Source organism: Neomonachus schauinslandi, chromosome 1 (assembly GCF_002201575.2).
Source record: "Neomonachus schauinslandi chromosome 1, ASM220157v2, whole genome shotgun sequence".
Taxonomy (NCBI): Eukaryota; Metazoa; Chordata; class Mammalia; order Carnivora; family Phocidae; genus Neomonachus; species Neomonachus schauinslandi.
This window is the reverse complement of record NC_058403.1, coordinates 7683691-7701787: the sequence shown is the minus strand read 5'-3', so window position 1 is coordinate 7701787 and position 18097 is coordinate 7683691. Positions and strand designations below refer to the sequence as shown.

General features: G+C 37.6%; 1 protein-coding gene across 3 annotated transcripts in view; it reads left to right on the top strand.

Annotated features, from left to right (window-relative positions):
* Positions 1–18097, top strand: part of DYRK1A (dual specificity tyrosine phosphorylation regulated kinase 1A) — a 149400-nt gene that overhangs the window by 125566 nt on the left and 5737 nt on the right. For 2 of the 3 annotated variants that reach the window (XM_044919389.1, XM_021678060.2), the window contains 5 exons: positions 568–854; positions 3411–3557; positions 5386–5526; positions 15829–16135; positions 16618–16742. In XM_044919389.1, coding sequence (XP_044775324.1) covers positions 568–854; positions 3411–3557; positions 5386–5526; positions 15829–16135; positions 16618–16742 — 1007 coding nt within the window. The remainder of the gene's footprint in view (positions 1–567; positions 855–3410; positions 3558–5385; positions 5527–15828; positions 16136–16617; positions 16743–18097) is intronic. The other variant, XM_044919397.1, reaches the window with a different exon arrangement.

The window sequence follows — 18097 nt, the reverse complement described above, 5'->3', positions numbered from 1 at the left end:
CAAAAAGATCTATGTCTTCCTTTGACAGTTGTTGCAGAAAATTACTAGTGAGATCTAAGGCTCAGCACAGTGGAATGTGGACATGTATCAGAGCCTGAAAGCCTTCCCAGAGACAGCTGCCAAGTACAGCATTTTCACAACCTGGAGATCCCAGTGGGTGGAGCTTAGGTGAAGTTGTGAGGTTGGGCTCTGAGGAAGTAAAAAATGCTTTCTTGTAGAAGTGAGCATGAAATTACTGAAGTATTCTTAGTACTGTTTGTCACTTTGCTACTTGTGTTTTCAGACCTTTTTTTTTTTTTTTTTTTTAAGCAAAGCGTTTTGGTGGTACTTCTTACATTATATTGTTTATTGGCAGACACCACACCTGTTTAATTCAGCAGATGAACAATTTAGATATTCCCGACTGATTATAGAATGTGCTGTCACTGCAGAATGCCGATCTCCAAATTTTAACTTGATTTTCACTCTACATTTGACATTGAAATGTTGGAGATTGAGAGTTCATGCATACATTATTCTCATTTTATTGGTATGTATAATTTAAAATGAAACCTTTTTCTCTTTCAGTGCATTTGAAACGCCACTTTATGTTTCGAAACCATCTCTGTTTAGTTTTTGAAATGCTGTCGTACAACCTCTATGACTTGTTGAGGAACACCAATTTTCGAGGTGTCTCTTTGAACCTAACACGAAAGTTTGCACAACAGATGTGCACTGCACTGCTTTTCCTTGCGACTCCAGAACTTAGTATCATTCACTGTGACCTAAAACCTGAGAATATCCTTCTTTGTAACCCCAAACGCAGTGCAATCAAGATCGTTGACTTTGGCAGTTCTTGTCAATTGGGGCAGAGGGTAAGTATATTTCAGGACTTGTGAATTAAAATAGAATTAGGTAAAACAGTGTTGGTAGATACTTGAAATGTTATTAATATGTATACAATTTGGAGGTAATTACAGGATGGTTATCCTCAAAATGTGCCACTCTAGTCACATTGTGTTGAAACCTGTTTTGGGGACATAGCACTTAAAATGCAAATATAAGATTCTGAATTAGAAGGTATTGGTTTTTTTAAAAGTAGATTTTTAAAAATTTATATGTATGCCTAAGAGGCAGAGAGAATAGGAGATGAGTTAATTAAATATTAGGTGATTTGCAGCTATATTTTGCAAGTAGAGGTGTTAGTATGAATTTGGGGGATATTCCAATACTAGAACATTGAATCCTTGCTGTGAAATTCTTCTCTAAAGATAGATCAAGATAAATGGTTTTCTCCAAAAACTGATGGGTTTAAAAACATACAGGTAATTTTACATTACACACGGTGATACAGTATAGAAATTACGCAGTTGGTTAGACATAACTTGTTCTGATAAATAAGTTTAAATCTTTTTTTCCCTATATAAATTCTGACACTTGTCCAAACTGGTTTTCCTCAGACTGCTAAAAACAGACCTGTCTGTAGCAATGATATAGATTTAGGTTTAGCTGATTTAAGAAAGCAGATTTTTCCTACTATTCTTTCTAGTGTTATGAAAGCTACTCTTAACAGTGTTTCACATACAAAGTAGAAGTGATAGGTTGCTTTCTTCTTGAAAGGAATTAAAATCATCACTTGGTAATATTTTACTCAGTTCAAACACTGTTCCTATTTACTTGCAAGTACTGAAACTGCATTTCTTGGGGAAAAAAAAGAAAAACTACAAGTAACATTCAGATACTATTGCATACGGTCTTTCTAGCTTTTGTTTTTCCAAATTAGTGAGAGTTCTTGTCCTGTGCAACTTTTTTCCATGTTTTAAATATGGCTGGTTAATTTGATCATGAAGATTTATAGTCTGCTAACCAGGATTATCAAGCTTGTTCTTTTCTGCAACTTACTCATGGTAATGGTGTTATATAGATCACTGAAATAAATTGAAGGAGTAGGAAGCAAAGTTTGCAGTTTCAGATGCCTCTGAAAATCAGGAGCTGTTCATAGTTGTTAATGTGGGATAAAGTATATTGTGAATGGAAAATACATGCCCATCTTGAGAGTCATTTGAATAGATTTAGATTTGGAAAAATTTTCCCCCCACTTAAACAAAATCATGTGTTCTGTACTAATATCAAACACTACTATGTCTCTCCAGCCAAACTTAGACTAACTATCCTTCTAGCTCAGTGAGGTTTAAACTGTGTGAGTGTATCAGATTAGAATGAGAGATCCTTTCTAAAATACACACGCAGTGTGTGGCCCTGCACTAGATATACTGGCTCAGTCTCACAAGGGGGCAGGGCAGGGGTATTTCAGGGGGATTTTGGTGCACAACCTCTCAGATGACCCAGCCACTGCTTTAACCAAACTGAATGGATGATTGACAAACTTCCTTGCATAAGCTAGGGAATAAGACAATCTCAGTAGTAGGGAGTCTTTGGGGCTTACCAGTGCTGTTGGCTTGTAGCAACTTGGAAATGTAATACTTCTTCCTGGTCCCTTTGGTCAGTTTCTTTACTCTAACAAGGCATTAATGTTGGGTTGACCTGCTTATGGGGGGCATCAGGTTATTCTTGGAGATTTGGCTGGAGTTTTAGGTGGGAGCCACAAAAGCGTTCATGGGAAAGCAGCACCGTGCTGCTGGCCGCCTAGTTAGAGTGTTAAGTGAGGAACTTAGGAGGATTTTGTTTGTTTCTTTCTCTTTTTAAATAAAACTTTCTTTGCTTTCACAATATTTCTAGATATAAATTTACAATGGCTAAGTGAAGATGAAATGGTTTTTTTTAAGACATTCTCTGATTACTTCATTGAAAATTATCCATTTCAAGATTTCCTAAGAAGTTTTAGATTGAGGGGGAAGAGGACAGGGCAGGGAAGGAAGTGATTGGTCAGAAACTACTCCCAGTTGAATTTTATGTAGCAATGCTTCTCAAATTTATCTGTGAGACTAGTACAATGTAGATACCTGAATTTTCATTTACATAGTACAGAGTTTGACTTAATGCTGAAATACATTCTTTAGGTGAATTTAAATACAATTTAGTCCTTAAATTAATGGTAAACGAAGTGCCAGCCATAGCAGGAAAGAATAATTAATAAGGAAAGAAACCATTCTCAATAATGTCTTTTTTCTCAGAAGGCATAATTATTTGTTTTAAGGTGTGTATCTTGATTACCAGTTAGGATTGCACTAAATGGGAGGACTTGAATTGTTGTATGTTTTGCATTTCACAGAGTAACCCCTCTCTTGAAATGTTTAGTCGTTTAAATAATATTTGCAGCAGAAGGTTGAAATCACTAAATGGAACCCAAGTTTATAGGAGTTAGCCAATTATTTTTTCTGTTAATATTAGATAAGTGTACTTAATTCATTGTGGAGCATAATTAAACAAAACCTACGTTGGAATTAATATGATATTGAAATATATTTCAGATATACCAGTATATTCAGAGTCGCTTTTATCGGTCTCCAGAGGTGCTACTGGGAATGCCTTACGACCTTGCTATTGACATGTGGTCCCTTGGGTGTATTTTGGTTGAAATGCACACTGGAGAACCTCTGTTCAGTGGAGCCAATGAGGTATATGATGGGTTGCTTTCAAAACTGTTTCTGTTTTCATAATTTCTTTTTGTTTTTAATCAATGACAGTGTAATCTGAAAATTGTTTTTAAGAAAAGATGTCTATTAATTTAAATATTCAAATGTTGGGACAGTTTTGAATTTATGTTATCCATTTTTAAAGGTTTTCAGTTATCATAATGGTGAATTTAGGATTTTGAGATGGGTAGTGAGATCTTTTAATTTGCTATTAAGGAGAACAATAAGTTAGTAAATGTTAAGCATTCTGGTTTAAATTTTACAGATTTTAGGTATAATGTAATGAAAATGATGATGAAAGGCGTGAGGGCCACCCTGAGAACAATGTAAACATCACTGTAAATTTTGAGAGTTGATTTGGAATTTAAGAAGTGATGACCAGTAGCCTTGATAGGTATTTGATCTGAATAATTGAGGGTGAATTAGGATTATAGAATTTTACAGCTACAGATGATGTGTAATTCTAATTCATGGGTTTTCAGTCTGTGTTCTCAGAAGATGTTTGGAGGTCAGAGGCAGTGCCTAGGAGGGCATGGGAGAGGCCATGCTCTCTGGCAGTCAGAGGAATTGGTTTAAACCTTATGGGGTTTTTCATTTTTTAAAGGAAAGTTAACCATTACAGATCTTGATCAGTCCATGCATTTATAAATAAGAAAGGCCAACAAAATTTAATGACTTACTTATGCTGGGGTAAACAACTGTTAGTATTGTGTCAGAAATCTGTCCCCTCCATCTTGTTAATTCTCTCGAACTAAAGCTAGTGAGCCATTCCTGGGCAGTAACTGGCATAGTGTGTGTTTGGTATTGTTTTTTTATCAGTAATATTACCCTGGAAAGTAGTATCTTTTTCATGGGCTTAAACAGTGCTGAATTAAATTGTATTGTATTAATTATAATTAAATATTTATCAGATAAAAATAATTAAAATAAATATGATAAACTAATCAATTATATTCTTGTAAATCACCTGAAGCTTCAGTGGCTTCCATTTCATTCATTGTAAAAGCCAAGTCCTTTGAGTGGCTCGAAAATTCCTACTCCCTCTGACTCCTGCTTTCTCTCTGTGACCTTGCCTCCCCTCACTCTCTCGGGCCCAGCACAGAGCTTTGCTCTGTGGTCCCTTGGAAACAGTAGCCACAGGCACATACTAACTTTGCATTAGTTCTTTCCTGTGCCTGAAAGGCCCCGTCCCCAGGGAGCACGTGGCTCCTTCCCTCACTGCTTTAGCTCTTCGCCCTCCTACATCTTCTCTGTGATCCCCTAGTACCCGTTGCAGTGCCCCTTGTCACTCTCCATCCCTTTAATTTTCTCCATAGTTCTTAGTTGGCATTGGCATAATATATTTAATTACATATTTGTCTCTTAGTGATCTCTTTCCCTATAATATAAACTTTTTGGCAGGGATTTTTGTCTGTTTTGTTTATTGCTGTGTTCTACTGAGTGAGGTTTCTAGCATATGGTTAAGACACTTGGTATTTGAGTGAATGAATCCGCACTTACAAAAGAATACTTGATTCGGTCTATGATTAAGCCTCTGGGATTTTTTTTTTTTTTTGATGGTTATTTGATTTTATGTGTTTGTTTAATTATCTGCCCTGGGCTGTGTGGAATGAGGGGACTGCAGGACGGCAGGGCCCTTCTCTCTTTTGTTCATGATTGTACGCTCAGTGCTTGGGGGTGTGCCTGCAACACACAGGAGACACTCGGTTTATTTATAATTTATGAATGAATGAATGAATGAGTGGATGAGCAGAAGTAGGATATACTACAGTAGAAGTTACAGGCTTTTTTATTTTCATTTTAAATACAGGTAGATCAGATGAATAAAATAGTGGAAGTTCTGAGTATTCCACCTGCTCATATTCTTGACCAAGCACCAAAAGCAAGAAAGTTCTTCGAGAAGTTGCCAGATGGCACTTGGAACTTAAAGAAGACCAAAGATGGAAAACGGGTAAAATAGGGAAACTTTTTGTTTTTGGAGCCTTTGTTATTTATTTTACTGGAGTGGTCTTTTTATAGCTCATCTTGTGTTTACTTGACATCTGTGTTTTAGTTAACAATTTCATTAATAATTTAGGCGTATTTCTTTAAAAGTTGGGTAGAGTTTGACCTGAACTGTCTGATGGACCAGTGTTTGTTTCATGGTTAGAGTTAAGACTTCATTTTGAAAACTCTTATGTCTGCTTTGCGAGACAGCCGATCAAACCACCCTGCCTCGTTTCAGCAGTAGGATCAGAATCAGTAAGTTTGACCTTTTTTTCTCACAGTGTGGGTCTATAATGAAGTCACAGTTAACAATACAGCAGCTGTGAGCAATAGAGGTCATAATTGCAGTAAATCGCCTTTTTTTTTTTAAATTTCAGATGGGAGAAAAGGATTTTTGACTCAGGCAATTTGTGACAAGAATATGAACTGACTAGAGTCCTTGGATAGATTTCAGTGCAGGTTCTTAGGTCAGTGGCATGGATAGCAGGAATGTCATATCTCCAAAATCCTCAGAGTGAGGTTTTCAAATCATTAGGTTTGGTTTAGTAATTTTCTTTTAGCTGAGAACTTTTTTCAGATCCCTAAACAATGTCAGTTTAACAGAGTAAATAATGGCAATTTTGCATCTTGATTTAACTTTTTATGTATTGGAAAATAATCATATTTTGTAATCTAGCTTGTTTGTGTGTAGTATAAAATGAATGTAATATATAAATATCTGATTGTATGTGATATGTATACCAGACACCTGGTGATTGTAGTTTTGCATTTTTAACACGTAGGAGATTTTATTTTTGCTCCAGTTTTTATTTGCCCTTGATTTTAGCGATACTGCCACCAGGTGTCATTTCCAGTGAACTGAAGATGATGGTTATTTGCTTTAATTCACCTTCACATAGCTGTGGAGTCTCAACTTTTATAACATTGAGTGATTTTCTTTAGAATATTTAAAAATACATCTGTAATTGTATCTTTCACAGCTGATTTATAACTTCCTGCATCCTGCCTGATTCTCTGAAGTTCCAGGCAATGTAATATTTGGCAGCCAAATTAAGAAAGGGGTGGAAAATACTATGCAGGCCTCCTGAGTCCTTTAGCCTTTATCCACATCGCTAGCTTATCAGGCCTGGCCTCTTTCCCCTTGACCAAAACACAGCCAGGGAATCCTTCTCAGTTCCCCCAGCATTCAAAGTAGCTCCTACCACTTGATTTGAATTAGCATGGAGGATATGAAACCTCCTTTATGTTTTTTATCTCTCTGCAATACAGGCTACTACTTTGTCCATTTTGAAGTTTTTGTCGTCTTCTACCAGTTTTTTTTTTTTTTTTTTTTTCCTAAATAAAACATTCATCCTGTCCATTCATATCTCTGTCTTAAAAAACCACAGATAAGCCACTATGGGCTATAACCTATCATTTCTCCCAAATTGAGCTATAATTATTATTTTTTTTTTTTTTTTTTTAAGATTTTATTTATTTATTTGAGAGAGAGAGAATGAGAGAGAGCACATGAGAGGGGGGAGGGTCAGAGGGAGAAGCAGACTTCCCGCCGAGCAGGGAGCCCGATGCGGGACTCGATCCAGGGACTCCAGGATCATGACCTGAGCCGAAGGCAGTCGCTTAACCAACTGAGCCACCCAGGCGCCCTATAATTATTATTTTAAAAAATTATTGGGGGTTGCATTTCAGAAAAGAGTAGATGAATCTTTTCCCTTTTTAAAATTGAAAGTGAGTATCTTAACCTGCATTTAATACATACTAACTATAGGTTTTATGAGATTTCCCTTCGCTTCAATTAGCAACTGACTTAAACTTAATTTTTAAAGTATAAAATAACTATTTGTCTTTGAACAGAAATAAATTTTGCAGTGACAAAAAAAATCAAATCCAGAACTGAATGATTACATTATAAAGGATGCACTAGGGAATTTAACTTAACCATAATTATAAATTGAGTGCATGTGCTATCATTGGGTTTCTTTGTGCTTTTATTTTCTGTGATTTTATTTTTACTTTTAATTTCTCACTTATGTTTCAAGAGCCCATTTTAGCTTCCTGGTAATGAAATCTTATATCTACTGTATGTATATTTTTTTGGTGGGAAAGGTGGATGAAGAATTAAGATCTGTTTTATTAAAGTATAGTTTTTGTACAACAATATATGCATACCTTAAGTGTTCATTTTGTTTTAACCTTATATACAACAATGTAACCACTACCTAAAACAAGATACAGAATATTTCCACCATCCTAAAAGTTCTGTTGTGACCCTTTTGTCATCCCACCCCACCCCACTTTCTGATTACTATCATCATAGGTTAGTTTTGCCTATTCATAGGCAAAATTCATATAAATGTAATCCTATAGTATTTATTATTTTGTTTCCTTCACTTAACAAACATTATTTTTGGAAATTCATCCATATTTTTTGTGTGTTTCAAATGTTATTTCCTTTAATTGCTTCATAGTATTATACTGAATAAAAATACTGTAATTTATCTATATTTACCTGTCAGTGGACGTTTGGGTTGTTTCTGATTTGGACCTATTATGAATAAGGGTACTGGGAACATTCTTGTATAAATCTTTTGTACATGTGTATTTTTATTTCTCTGGGATCACTACCTAGAGGTAGAATTGCCAGGTCATAGGGTATATGTGTGTTTACCTTCATGAGAAAATACAGTTCTCCAAATTTTTATCATTTTACATTTCTACAGTGTATGAGGTTTCCAGTTGCATGACATCCTCACCATTTGGTATGGTTGGTCTTTTAGAAATCAGCCATTCTAACGGGTCTACATAGTGGTTTCATTTGCATTTCTCCATGACTAATAATATGTGCTTATTAACCATTCATTGATTTTTTTTTTTTTGCGACCATCTTTCCAGTCTTTTACTCATTTATTTCTGAGTTGTGTTTTGTTTTTGTTTTTGTTTTTTTTTTTTTTTACATATAATGGATATAAGTCCTTTGTCACATTATGTGTCAGTGTTTTTTTCCCCAGACTGTGGTTTACCGATTTCTTTTCTTGGTGGTATCTTTTGATGCGCAGAAAATTTTAATATCAATGAAATCAAATTTGTCAACTGGCTTTTATGAATAGTAGTAGTTTTTGTATCCTAAGAAATCTTTGCTGTCCTCAAGTTCGTGAGGGTATTCTGTGCTTTCTTTTAAAAGATTTTTTGATCCTAGTTTTTATGGTTAGAGTTCTGTGGTTCATCTTGAATTAAGTTTTGAATATGGAATGAGGTGTAGGATTTGATATTCACGTCCCCAGATGCTTACCTAAGCATTGCAGCATCATTTGTTGAATTGGCCTTTCCCTGTTGATCTGGGAGCTTTTGTCCAAAACAAATTTATCTTTTGTTTGCGGGTCTGTATTTATTTGCATCCTGTTCTGTTGCTTTGGTTGATCAGTCCTTGAACCAGTACCTCGGTGCCAGTTACTACTGTAGCTGTGTGGTCAGTCTCAAATTCAGGTAGTCTAAATCCACCAGCTCTTTTCTTCTGTTTCAAAGAACTTTTTTTTCTTCTCTTCAGGTACTTTTTATTTACATATAAATTTTAGAATCAGCTAATAAATTTGTCCCCAAGAAATCTTGCTGGAATTTCTATTTGGATTGCATTTGAAGTTCCCCAAGAGAATGGACATTTTTTTTTTTTTTTTAAAGATTTTATTTATTTATTTGACACAGAGAGAGATAGCGAGAGCAGGAACACAAGCAGGGGGAGTGGGAGAGGGAGAAGCAGGCTTCCTGCTGAGCAGGGAGCCTGATGTGGGACTCGATCCCAGGACCCTGGGATCATGGCCTGAGCCGAAGGCAGACGCTTAACGACTGAGCCACCCAGGCGCCCGAGAATGGACATTTTAACAGCAATGAGTCTTCCAGTCTGTGAACATGGTTTCTCCATTTATTTAGACTTTAATTTGTCTCAGCAGCATTTTGTACTGTTCTGTGCGGAAGTCTCAGGCATATTTTATTTTTTTAATTTTTAATTTTTTGGATTTTTTTAAGCGTCTTTTTTAAAGTATCATCTAATTTCTCATTGCAGATATGTGGTACTAAAACTGAGTTTTCTATATTAACTCTATATCCTAAGACCTTGCTAAATTTACCTATTCTAGTTTTTTGTTTGTTTTTAGATTCTGTAGGACTTTCTATTTAATCATCCTCTGCAAATGAACAGTTTTATTCTTTGAATCTGTATGCCTTTATTTATTTATTTTTTATTATACTGACTGGGACCTCCGTATGTTGAGTAGTTATGGTGAGAGCAGACATCTTCCCATGTTCCCAGTCTTGTGGGAAAAGTGTACATTTATTCAGTATTTTTTTTTTTTTTTTGTGAGCACATTTTTAAGTAGGGTACTAATTGTATATTTCTTGTAGCCCTCTATCAGGTTGAAAGAGTAGTTTCCTGTGGTTATTTATTTATTTTTAAAAGATTTTATTTGTCAGAGAGAGAGCACAAGCAGGGGGAGCGGCAGGCAGAACAGGCAGAGGGAGAAGCAGACTCCCCGATGAGCAAGCAAGTCCCATGGTGGGACTCGATCCCAGGACCCTGGGGTCATGTCCTGAGCTGAAGGCAGATGCTTAACTGTGACTGAGCCACCCAGGCGTCCTGTTTTTAGATAGTTTCCTGTGTTTTTAGAGAAACGTTTTGCACATTTGTTTTTCTGAATCATGAGTGGGTTTTGAATGTTGTCTCATGCTTTCTGCACTTATAGAGATGATCGTATGGTTTTTTTCCTGATATGTGGTAAAACACATTAATTAACTTTTAGAATATTAAGTTCAACCTATGATAAACCACACTTGGCCTTGATATATTGTCTTATGTATTGCTGGGTTCAGTTTGTTAGTCTATATTGGTAGGAATTTTGTCATTAAATGGATATTTGTCTAAAATTTTATATAATACCTTCATTAGGTGTTGATCTCAGGATTATGCTGGTCTCATAAAACTATTGGGAAGTACTCTTTCTTGATTTTTCTGAAAGAATTTGTGTAAGATTGACATTATTTCTTTTGTAAATATTTAATAGAGTTTATTGATGAAGCTCTCAGGAACCAGGGATATTCTTTGCTAGAAGGGTTATTAATTGTAGCCCATATTTTTTGATAAATATGTGGCTATTCAGATTTTGAGTCAATTTTGGTAGGCATGTATTTCAAGAAACTTGTCCTCATCTAAGTTCTTGGGCTTGTTAGCATAAAATTACCCATATTATTTCATTATTACCTTTGTAATTTCTAGAGGCTCTGTAGTGGTAGAGTCCCTTTTGTTCCTAATGCTGGTCATTTCTGTTTTCTCCCTTTTTCCCTATTATTCTTGCTAGTGGTTTGTCAAATTTACTAATCTTTTCAAACAACCAGTTGTTTTGTTTTGACTGTTGTTTAATCTTGTTTCTATTTCACTGATTCTTTTCTCATTATTAATCCTTTTCCTCTCCTTACTTTAGGTTAAATTTGCTTTTTCTAGTTTCTGAAGGTGGAAGCTTAGATCATTTATTTAAAACTTTTTTCTTACAGCATTTAAAGATAAATTTCCCTCTAATTACAGCTTTAGCTGCATGGAGCAACTTTTGATATGTTTTAACTTTCATTGATTTTGAAACATTTCTCATTTCCCTTGTAATTTCTTTATTGACCCATTAGTATTTAGAATGTTGTTACATAATTTCAAAATATTTGAGGATTTTCTAGACCTCTTACTGTTAACTGATTTCTAATTCAGTAGCCTCATGGTCAGAAAACATGATTTCACTCCTTTAAAATTAATTCAGATTTGTTTTAATGACATAGCAGGTAATCTCTCTTGGTGAATGTTCTGTGTACACTTGCAAGGAATTGTATTTTATACGTTTGTAGTCTACAAATGTCAGTAGAGGTCGAGTTGTTTGATTTTTTTCCCCCATATCTTTTGCATCCTTATTTTGTGTGTATGTGTGTCTGTGGATTATTTGTTTTATCAATGACAGAGAGGAATGTTAATCTTTAGTGATAATTTTGGATTTGTCTTAATCTCCTTTTAGTTGTTTTATGTGTTTTGAAGCTCTCTTAGTAGGTGTGTACCCATTTAGTGTTGTTGTGCCTTTGTGGTAAATTCACTTTTTCATTATGATGAAATGTCCCTCTTTTGTTTAGTAATGTTTTTATTTTTAAGTCTGATTTGTCTGATATTACTGTATCTGTGCCAACTTTCTTATTCTTCACATTCTTATAGTCTATATTTTTCCTACCCTTTAACTTCAAATCTGCCCGTACTTTTATATATGAAGTATGACTCTTGCATGCAACGTAAGTTGTCATGCCTTTTAATCCAGTCAGCTAGTCTCTTTCTTTCACGATGAGTTTTTAACCCATTTAATTATTCATTAAAAACCCTGAAGTCTGGGCTTTAAAGTGTTACCTTACTTGTACTCTGTTTGTCTTACCTCCTTTCCACCAATTCCTTCTTTCCTGTTTTCTTTTGGGTTAATGGAATACTTTCTGGTATTTTATTTCATCTCCTCTATTGACCTATTACTTTGTATGTAATTTTTATTCTTTTTTAAAGAATTTATTTATTTATTTATTTGAGAGAGAGCATGAGTGGGGGGAGAGGCAGAGGGAGAGGGAGAAGCAGACTCCCTACTGAGCCAGGAGCCCGATGTAGGGCTTGATCCCAGGACCCCGAGATCATGACCTGAGCCGGAAGCAGACGCTTAACCGACTGAGCCACCCAGGCATCCCTGTGTGTAATTTTTAGTGTTACATGCATCTTTAACTGTAATCAGTTGGCATTCATCTAATATCACTTGATAAACCATGTAATTAACCATGTGCTTTTTGCCTAACCCTCCACTGTCTGTGCACTTACCGTATAATCACTTCTGCATACGTTACAGCCTTCACAACAAACAACTGCTTTAAATAAAAAATGACTTTTAAAGAAATTTTAAAACACACAAAGAATAAAGATAATAAGACAGTCTTTTCTATTTACCTATGCAGTTCTTGATTCCTTTCTGTAGTTTCTGACTTCCAGCTGGTATTATGTTCCTTTAGAACAGAACTTCCTCTAATTTTATTTTATATGAATAACTTCTGATGGTGATTTCTGTCAGCAGTTGTTTATCTGAAAATATCTTTATTTACCTTCTTAAGGAAGATATGGAAATTTCCATGGATGTAGAATTCTAGGTTGACATTTCAGCAAAAAAAAAAAAAAATTATGACATTGTTTAAAGATGTTAATGACATTGTTTTCTGTATTACGTTGTTTCTGAAGAGAAGCCAATAGTTTTTCTAAGCATCCTTCCCTATATGTAATGTTTCTCCCTGTCCCCCAGCTGATTTTGATGTTTTTCTCTTTATGTTCGATTCTTCAATAAGTTGGCTTTTAGGTCTCTGGGTATAGTTTTCTTTGTATTTGTTTTCATTGGAGTTTGCGGAGTTCTTGGGTCTGTGGGTTGATCTCTTTTATCAATTTTTGAATATCCTCAGGCTTTGTCTTTTCAAATATTTGTTCTGCTCAGTCTTTCTTTCTTCTTCTAATTCTCCACTTAAATGTATGTTACAGTGCACAACATTACTAGTTTATTCATTCTATGTTCCTTTTGTGTTTTAGTTTGGATAATTTCTTTGCTCTGTCTTCTGATTCACTGATTTTTTTCTTCTGCTGAGTCCAGTCTTATGTTAAAACCATTAAGTGAATTCTTTGTTTCTGATATTGCATATTTTAGTTCTAACACTTCCACTTTTCTTTTTTTTTTTTTTTAAGATTTATTTATTTGAGAGAGCGCATGGCAGAGGGGCAGAGGGAGAGAGAATCTTAAGCAGACTCCACGCTGAGCGCGGAGCCCAACATGGGGCTCGGTCTCATCACCCTGAGATCATGACTTGAGCCAAAACCAAGTCAGTCACATGCTCAACTGACTGTTCCACCCAGGCGCCCCTCTTTTTCTATTTTCTTACATAGTTTTCATTTTGTCTTCTGAAATCCCCCATCTAGTCATACATGTTGTCCACCTTTTGAACTAAATTCTTTAACCTATTTGTTGTAATTATTGATAATGCCTGTTTCAACATCTGGGTCATTTACTTATGTGGGTCTTCTAACTAATTTTTTCACTTGATTATGGACCCATCTTTTTCAAATTTCTTAGGTCTAATTTTTAAATGTATGCCAGACTTTGTATTTAAGAACACTTGAGATGGAAGTAAATCTTACTTCCCTCCAGAAAGAGACCCATCTCTAGTTCTGTCAGGCAGTAGTGTGGGCCTGAGTCAGTTTCCTTTGTAGTTAAGCTGAAGCTGGGCTTTGCTTCATTTGTCTGCTCAACTTAGATTCTGTTCTCCACTGTGTTCATAGGTTTTAAGCAGTGTCTGTGGAGACCTGAGCGCTCTCTGTACATTGTTGCCCAGCTAGCGGCCTGCTCCTGTTTGTGCCTCACGCAGTCTCTGTTCATGCTGCCACTCTGCCCCCAGCCTGGCAGTGCCCTGGGGGCACTGTCTTGGCTGCCCTCACTCAGCCATGGGGCCTTCCCCACCACCACAGGTTGGCTCAGAGCTGGGCTGGATTCTTACCGGGATCTCTGGCATTTGTTTCTTCTCCCACCTTTTGACCCTTCTTTCCCAAAAAGGGCTTTTCATTTTCTGGAATTTAGTTAATTCTGGTTTGTTTAGTCCCTGGCACTCTAATGGGTTTTTACAATGGAATGATTTTGTGGCCTGGCCTACCTGCCTGGCTTGTTCTTGCTTTTAGAGTGAGAGCAGTGGTCTCTTGCAGATTTCTACATTGTCACTAGAAGTAAAAATCCAGTGATGCTATTCTGAATAAATTCAGTATTCATAGGGATTTTAAGGGTTATACTGTCCATCTGTTTATTTTTAAAGATTTTATTTATTTGTGGGGCGCCTGGGTGGCTCAGTTGGTTAAGCGACTGCCTTCGGCTCAGGTCATGATCCTGGAGTCCCTGGATCGAGTCCCACATCGGGCTCCCTGCTCGGCGGGGAGTCTGCTTCTCCCTCTGACCCTGCCCCCTCTCATGCTCTCTCTCTCTCTCATTCTCTCTCTCTCAAATAAATTAAAAAAAAAAAATTAAAGATTTTATTTATTTGATAGAGAAACAGCGAGAGAGTGAACACAAGCAGGGGGAAGGGGAGAGGGAGAAGCAGGCTTCCCGCCAAGCAGGGAGCCGATGTGGGACTCGATCCCAGGACCCTGGGATCATGACCTGAGCCGAAGGCAGACGCTTAACGACTGAGCCACCCAGGTGCCCCTATACTGTCATCTCATCTATTTAAAAATGAGTTTTCAGGGGTGCCTGGGTGGCTCATTCGGTTAAGCGTCTGCCTTCGGCTCAGGTCATGATCCCGGGGTCCTGGGGTTGAGCTCCGCATCAGGGTCCTTACTCAACAGGGGAGCCTGCTTTCCCTCTCCCTCTGCCTGCGCTGCTCTGCCTACTTGTGCTCTTTCTCTAGCTCTCTGTCAAATAAAAAAATGAATTTTCAGAAAATCTCAACATGTTAAGGTAATTTATTATTCAGCATATTCTAAAGGGAGGCATTAAATAATTTGCTTTTAATTTCTTTATCTAAATATGAGTAAGGGGCCCCTGGCTGGCTCAGTTGGAAGAGCATGCAACTCTTGATCTTGGGTTTAAGCCCCACATTGGGTGTAGAGATTACTTTTAATAAGTAAAGTTTAAAAAAATATGAGTGGGTAGGTTTAAACCAGTGAATCTTAACTTGGAGCTTACTTGGAGCGATTACCACAGCTTTGGAGAGCTGCTGTTACGAAAGAGAGTGCACCCAAGGTTGTGGGGCATCAGGCAGAAGAGAGGTTCAGAACCAGTTGGCTGGAGCGGCAGTCAGTGCACCTCCTTCCTGTAAAGGACCTGATAGTATGAGGTGTAGGCCTTGTGGGCTTCTGTTGCATCCTACTTGGTTTTGTTTGTTTTTACAACCTCCAAAAATATAAAAACGCTTTATGGCTGAGGCTGTAGAAGAACACCCCCTAGGCCAGGCCATTGTTTGCTGAGCCCTGGGCTACATGATCTTTATAAAGTCATTTTTGATCTTAAAATTATTTTGAATTTCTCTACCTACCAGTGCATTTGCAGTAGTAATGTATGAAAATACAGAGGATCTAATTATAAAGCATTCTTTTTAATAAGGGCCTCTATATAATAGACTTAAGTGTATTTGAAATTATGTAGGATTTTACATATGTCATCAAATTTAGAGAAAGCCTTTTTATCTTTCTTCTCTTTAGGAGTATAAACCACCAGGAACCCGTAAACTTCATAATATTCTCGGAGTAGAAACAGGAGGACCTGGTGGGCGTCGTGCTGGGGAATCGGGTCATACTGTAGCTGACTACTTGAAGTTCAAAGACCTCATTTTAAGGATGCTTGATTATGACCCCAAAACTCGAATTCAACCTTACTATGCCCTGCAGCACAGTTTTTTCAAGAAAACAGCTGACGAAGGCACCAATACAAGTAACAGTGTGTCCACCAGCCCCGCGATGGAGCAGTCACAGTCTTCGGGCACCACCTCCAGTACGTCTTCAAGCTCAGGTCAGTGCTTCTGCCCCTCGGTTGGGCTTGGAAGCCTTTACAAAGTGGGGGTTATTGTAAAGTATCTTAAAAACTTGTTGATGGGACAGGGAGGAATTACTTGGCCTAAATCTGTTCTTTGTAGTTAGTAAAGAAAAAAAATCCACCTGTCCCAAAGCCCCGTTACTTAATTATGCATAATAAATTCTGCTTGGCAGTTGGAGGCAAGACTCTTTATTAACCAAAATTTTTAATTGCTTTTTAAATATAAGAGCTGCTTTGTTCACATGCTTGAAATTTTCCCTGATGTAACCAAAACCAAAGTGGCTGGTGTGAAAGAACTTAGAGAACTGGATCACTTTCCGATATGCCTTCAGGCTAATCTGGCTTCTTGTGGGGGACGCACTTTCAGTTTCAGTGCTGCAGTGTTATGTTAGAATATGTACTTGCGCCAAGTTAGCTTCAGCCTTACAAGCTGTTCCGCGTTGTGTGTGACACTGCAGGTGGATCGTCGGGGACGAGCAACAGCGGGCGAGCCCGGTCAGACCCGACGCACCAGCACCGGCACAGCGGCGGGCACTTCACGGCTGCCGTCCAGGCCATGGACTGTGAGACCCACAGCCCCCAGGTGAGCTGCCGCGCTGCTCATGCTGTGCCCCGCCGTGCCCCGCCGTGCCCCGCCGTGCCCCGCCGTGCCCTGCCGTGCCCGGGCAGAGCCGCGCTGGGGGCCGAGGGCCTTCCGACGGTTGTGTCGTTTCCTGCAGAGGGCCATGGCGGCTTCCTCATGTTTAGGAAATGCTGGCATGTTTGTAACTAAAACACACCTGGGCAGTTTTCTCTCTCGTTACTTGGAAACAACTAACATTTCTTGGGTGCGTACCAGCCACGCACCCTGTGCTTATCTCCTCTACTACAGCAGCATTTTGAGCCTTAACACTGACTTTTCATTTTACATTGGGAACTGTCACTTGACGGGTTAAATAACTTGCCCTGGCTCATGATCTTGATTACTTGTTCCGACTGCTTCCTGTGATCGTTCATCGCTAACAGTCCTTGATTCCGAGTCAGTTTGTGGTTTGATTTTAACCTCCGTGTTGGTTTGGTTTGGGTTGGGTTTTGTTTTTGTTTTGTTTTTTTGTTTGTTCCTTTGTTTTTTAAATTTGTTAAAGAAGAGGCTGTAATTGAGTAATTTTTTTTTTTAAATGGGTGAAGCAGATCTTGGTAGTAAAAATATTTATTAAATGCTCTTCATAAAAAAGGTAATTCATACTGAGCGTTGCATTATAATGTTTTATAATGAGAGGCCAGTGTATTATTTGATGAGTGAAGTAAAACTGAGAACCCACCCTTGTGGGTTCTTCATACAGATGGCCCTAGATTCACCCATTTGCTCCAGTTTTACACCTGGGGGTTAGGGAGCTAGTTTTTGACTCCTCTTTCCTTCGTCCCACAATTAAATCAAATAGTAAATTGTGTGGATTCTAAGTATCCTAAATATGCTTTTATTCTCGTTACTTCACCCCATTGCTGCAGCCGTCTCCAGCCTATCTTACTATGAAGAATATTCTAACTGGTCCCCCAACATCTAATTCCATCCAGTGGTCAGCACTGTTCTCTTCTACACAGGCATGTGAACGAACATTCAGTAAAGCAGTCTGATGTGGCCTTTCCCTACTTTAAACAGCGTTCGGTTTTCCTTTGTACTTAAAAGGAAATTTAGACTTCTTATGGTCTCAGTGACCACCATGGTCTGACCCCTTTTCAGGGCATTCGTTCTCCTCTATTTACTCTAGTTTTACTGGATTTTTTTTTCCATTTTTTGGAAGACACCATGTTCTTTCATGTTTCTCACATGTACTGTGCTCAGCCTGAACACTTTTCCTCTCTCTTTGCTGTAGTCATTACCATTTATACTTCAGATCTTCGCTTAAATGTCAAAATCCTTAGAATGACCGACATTTCTTCTATCCTCCAAATGGATGA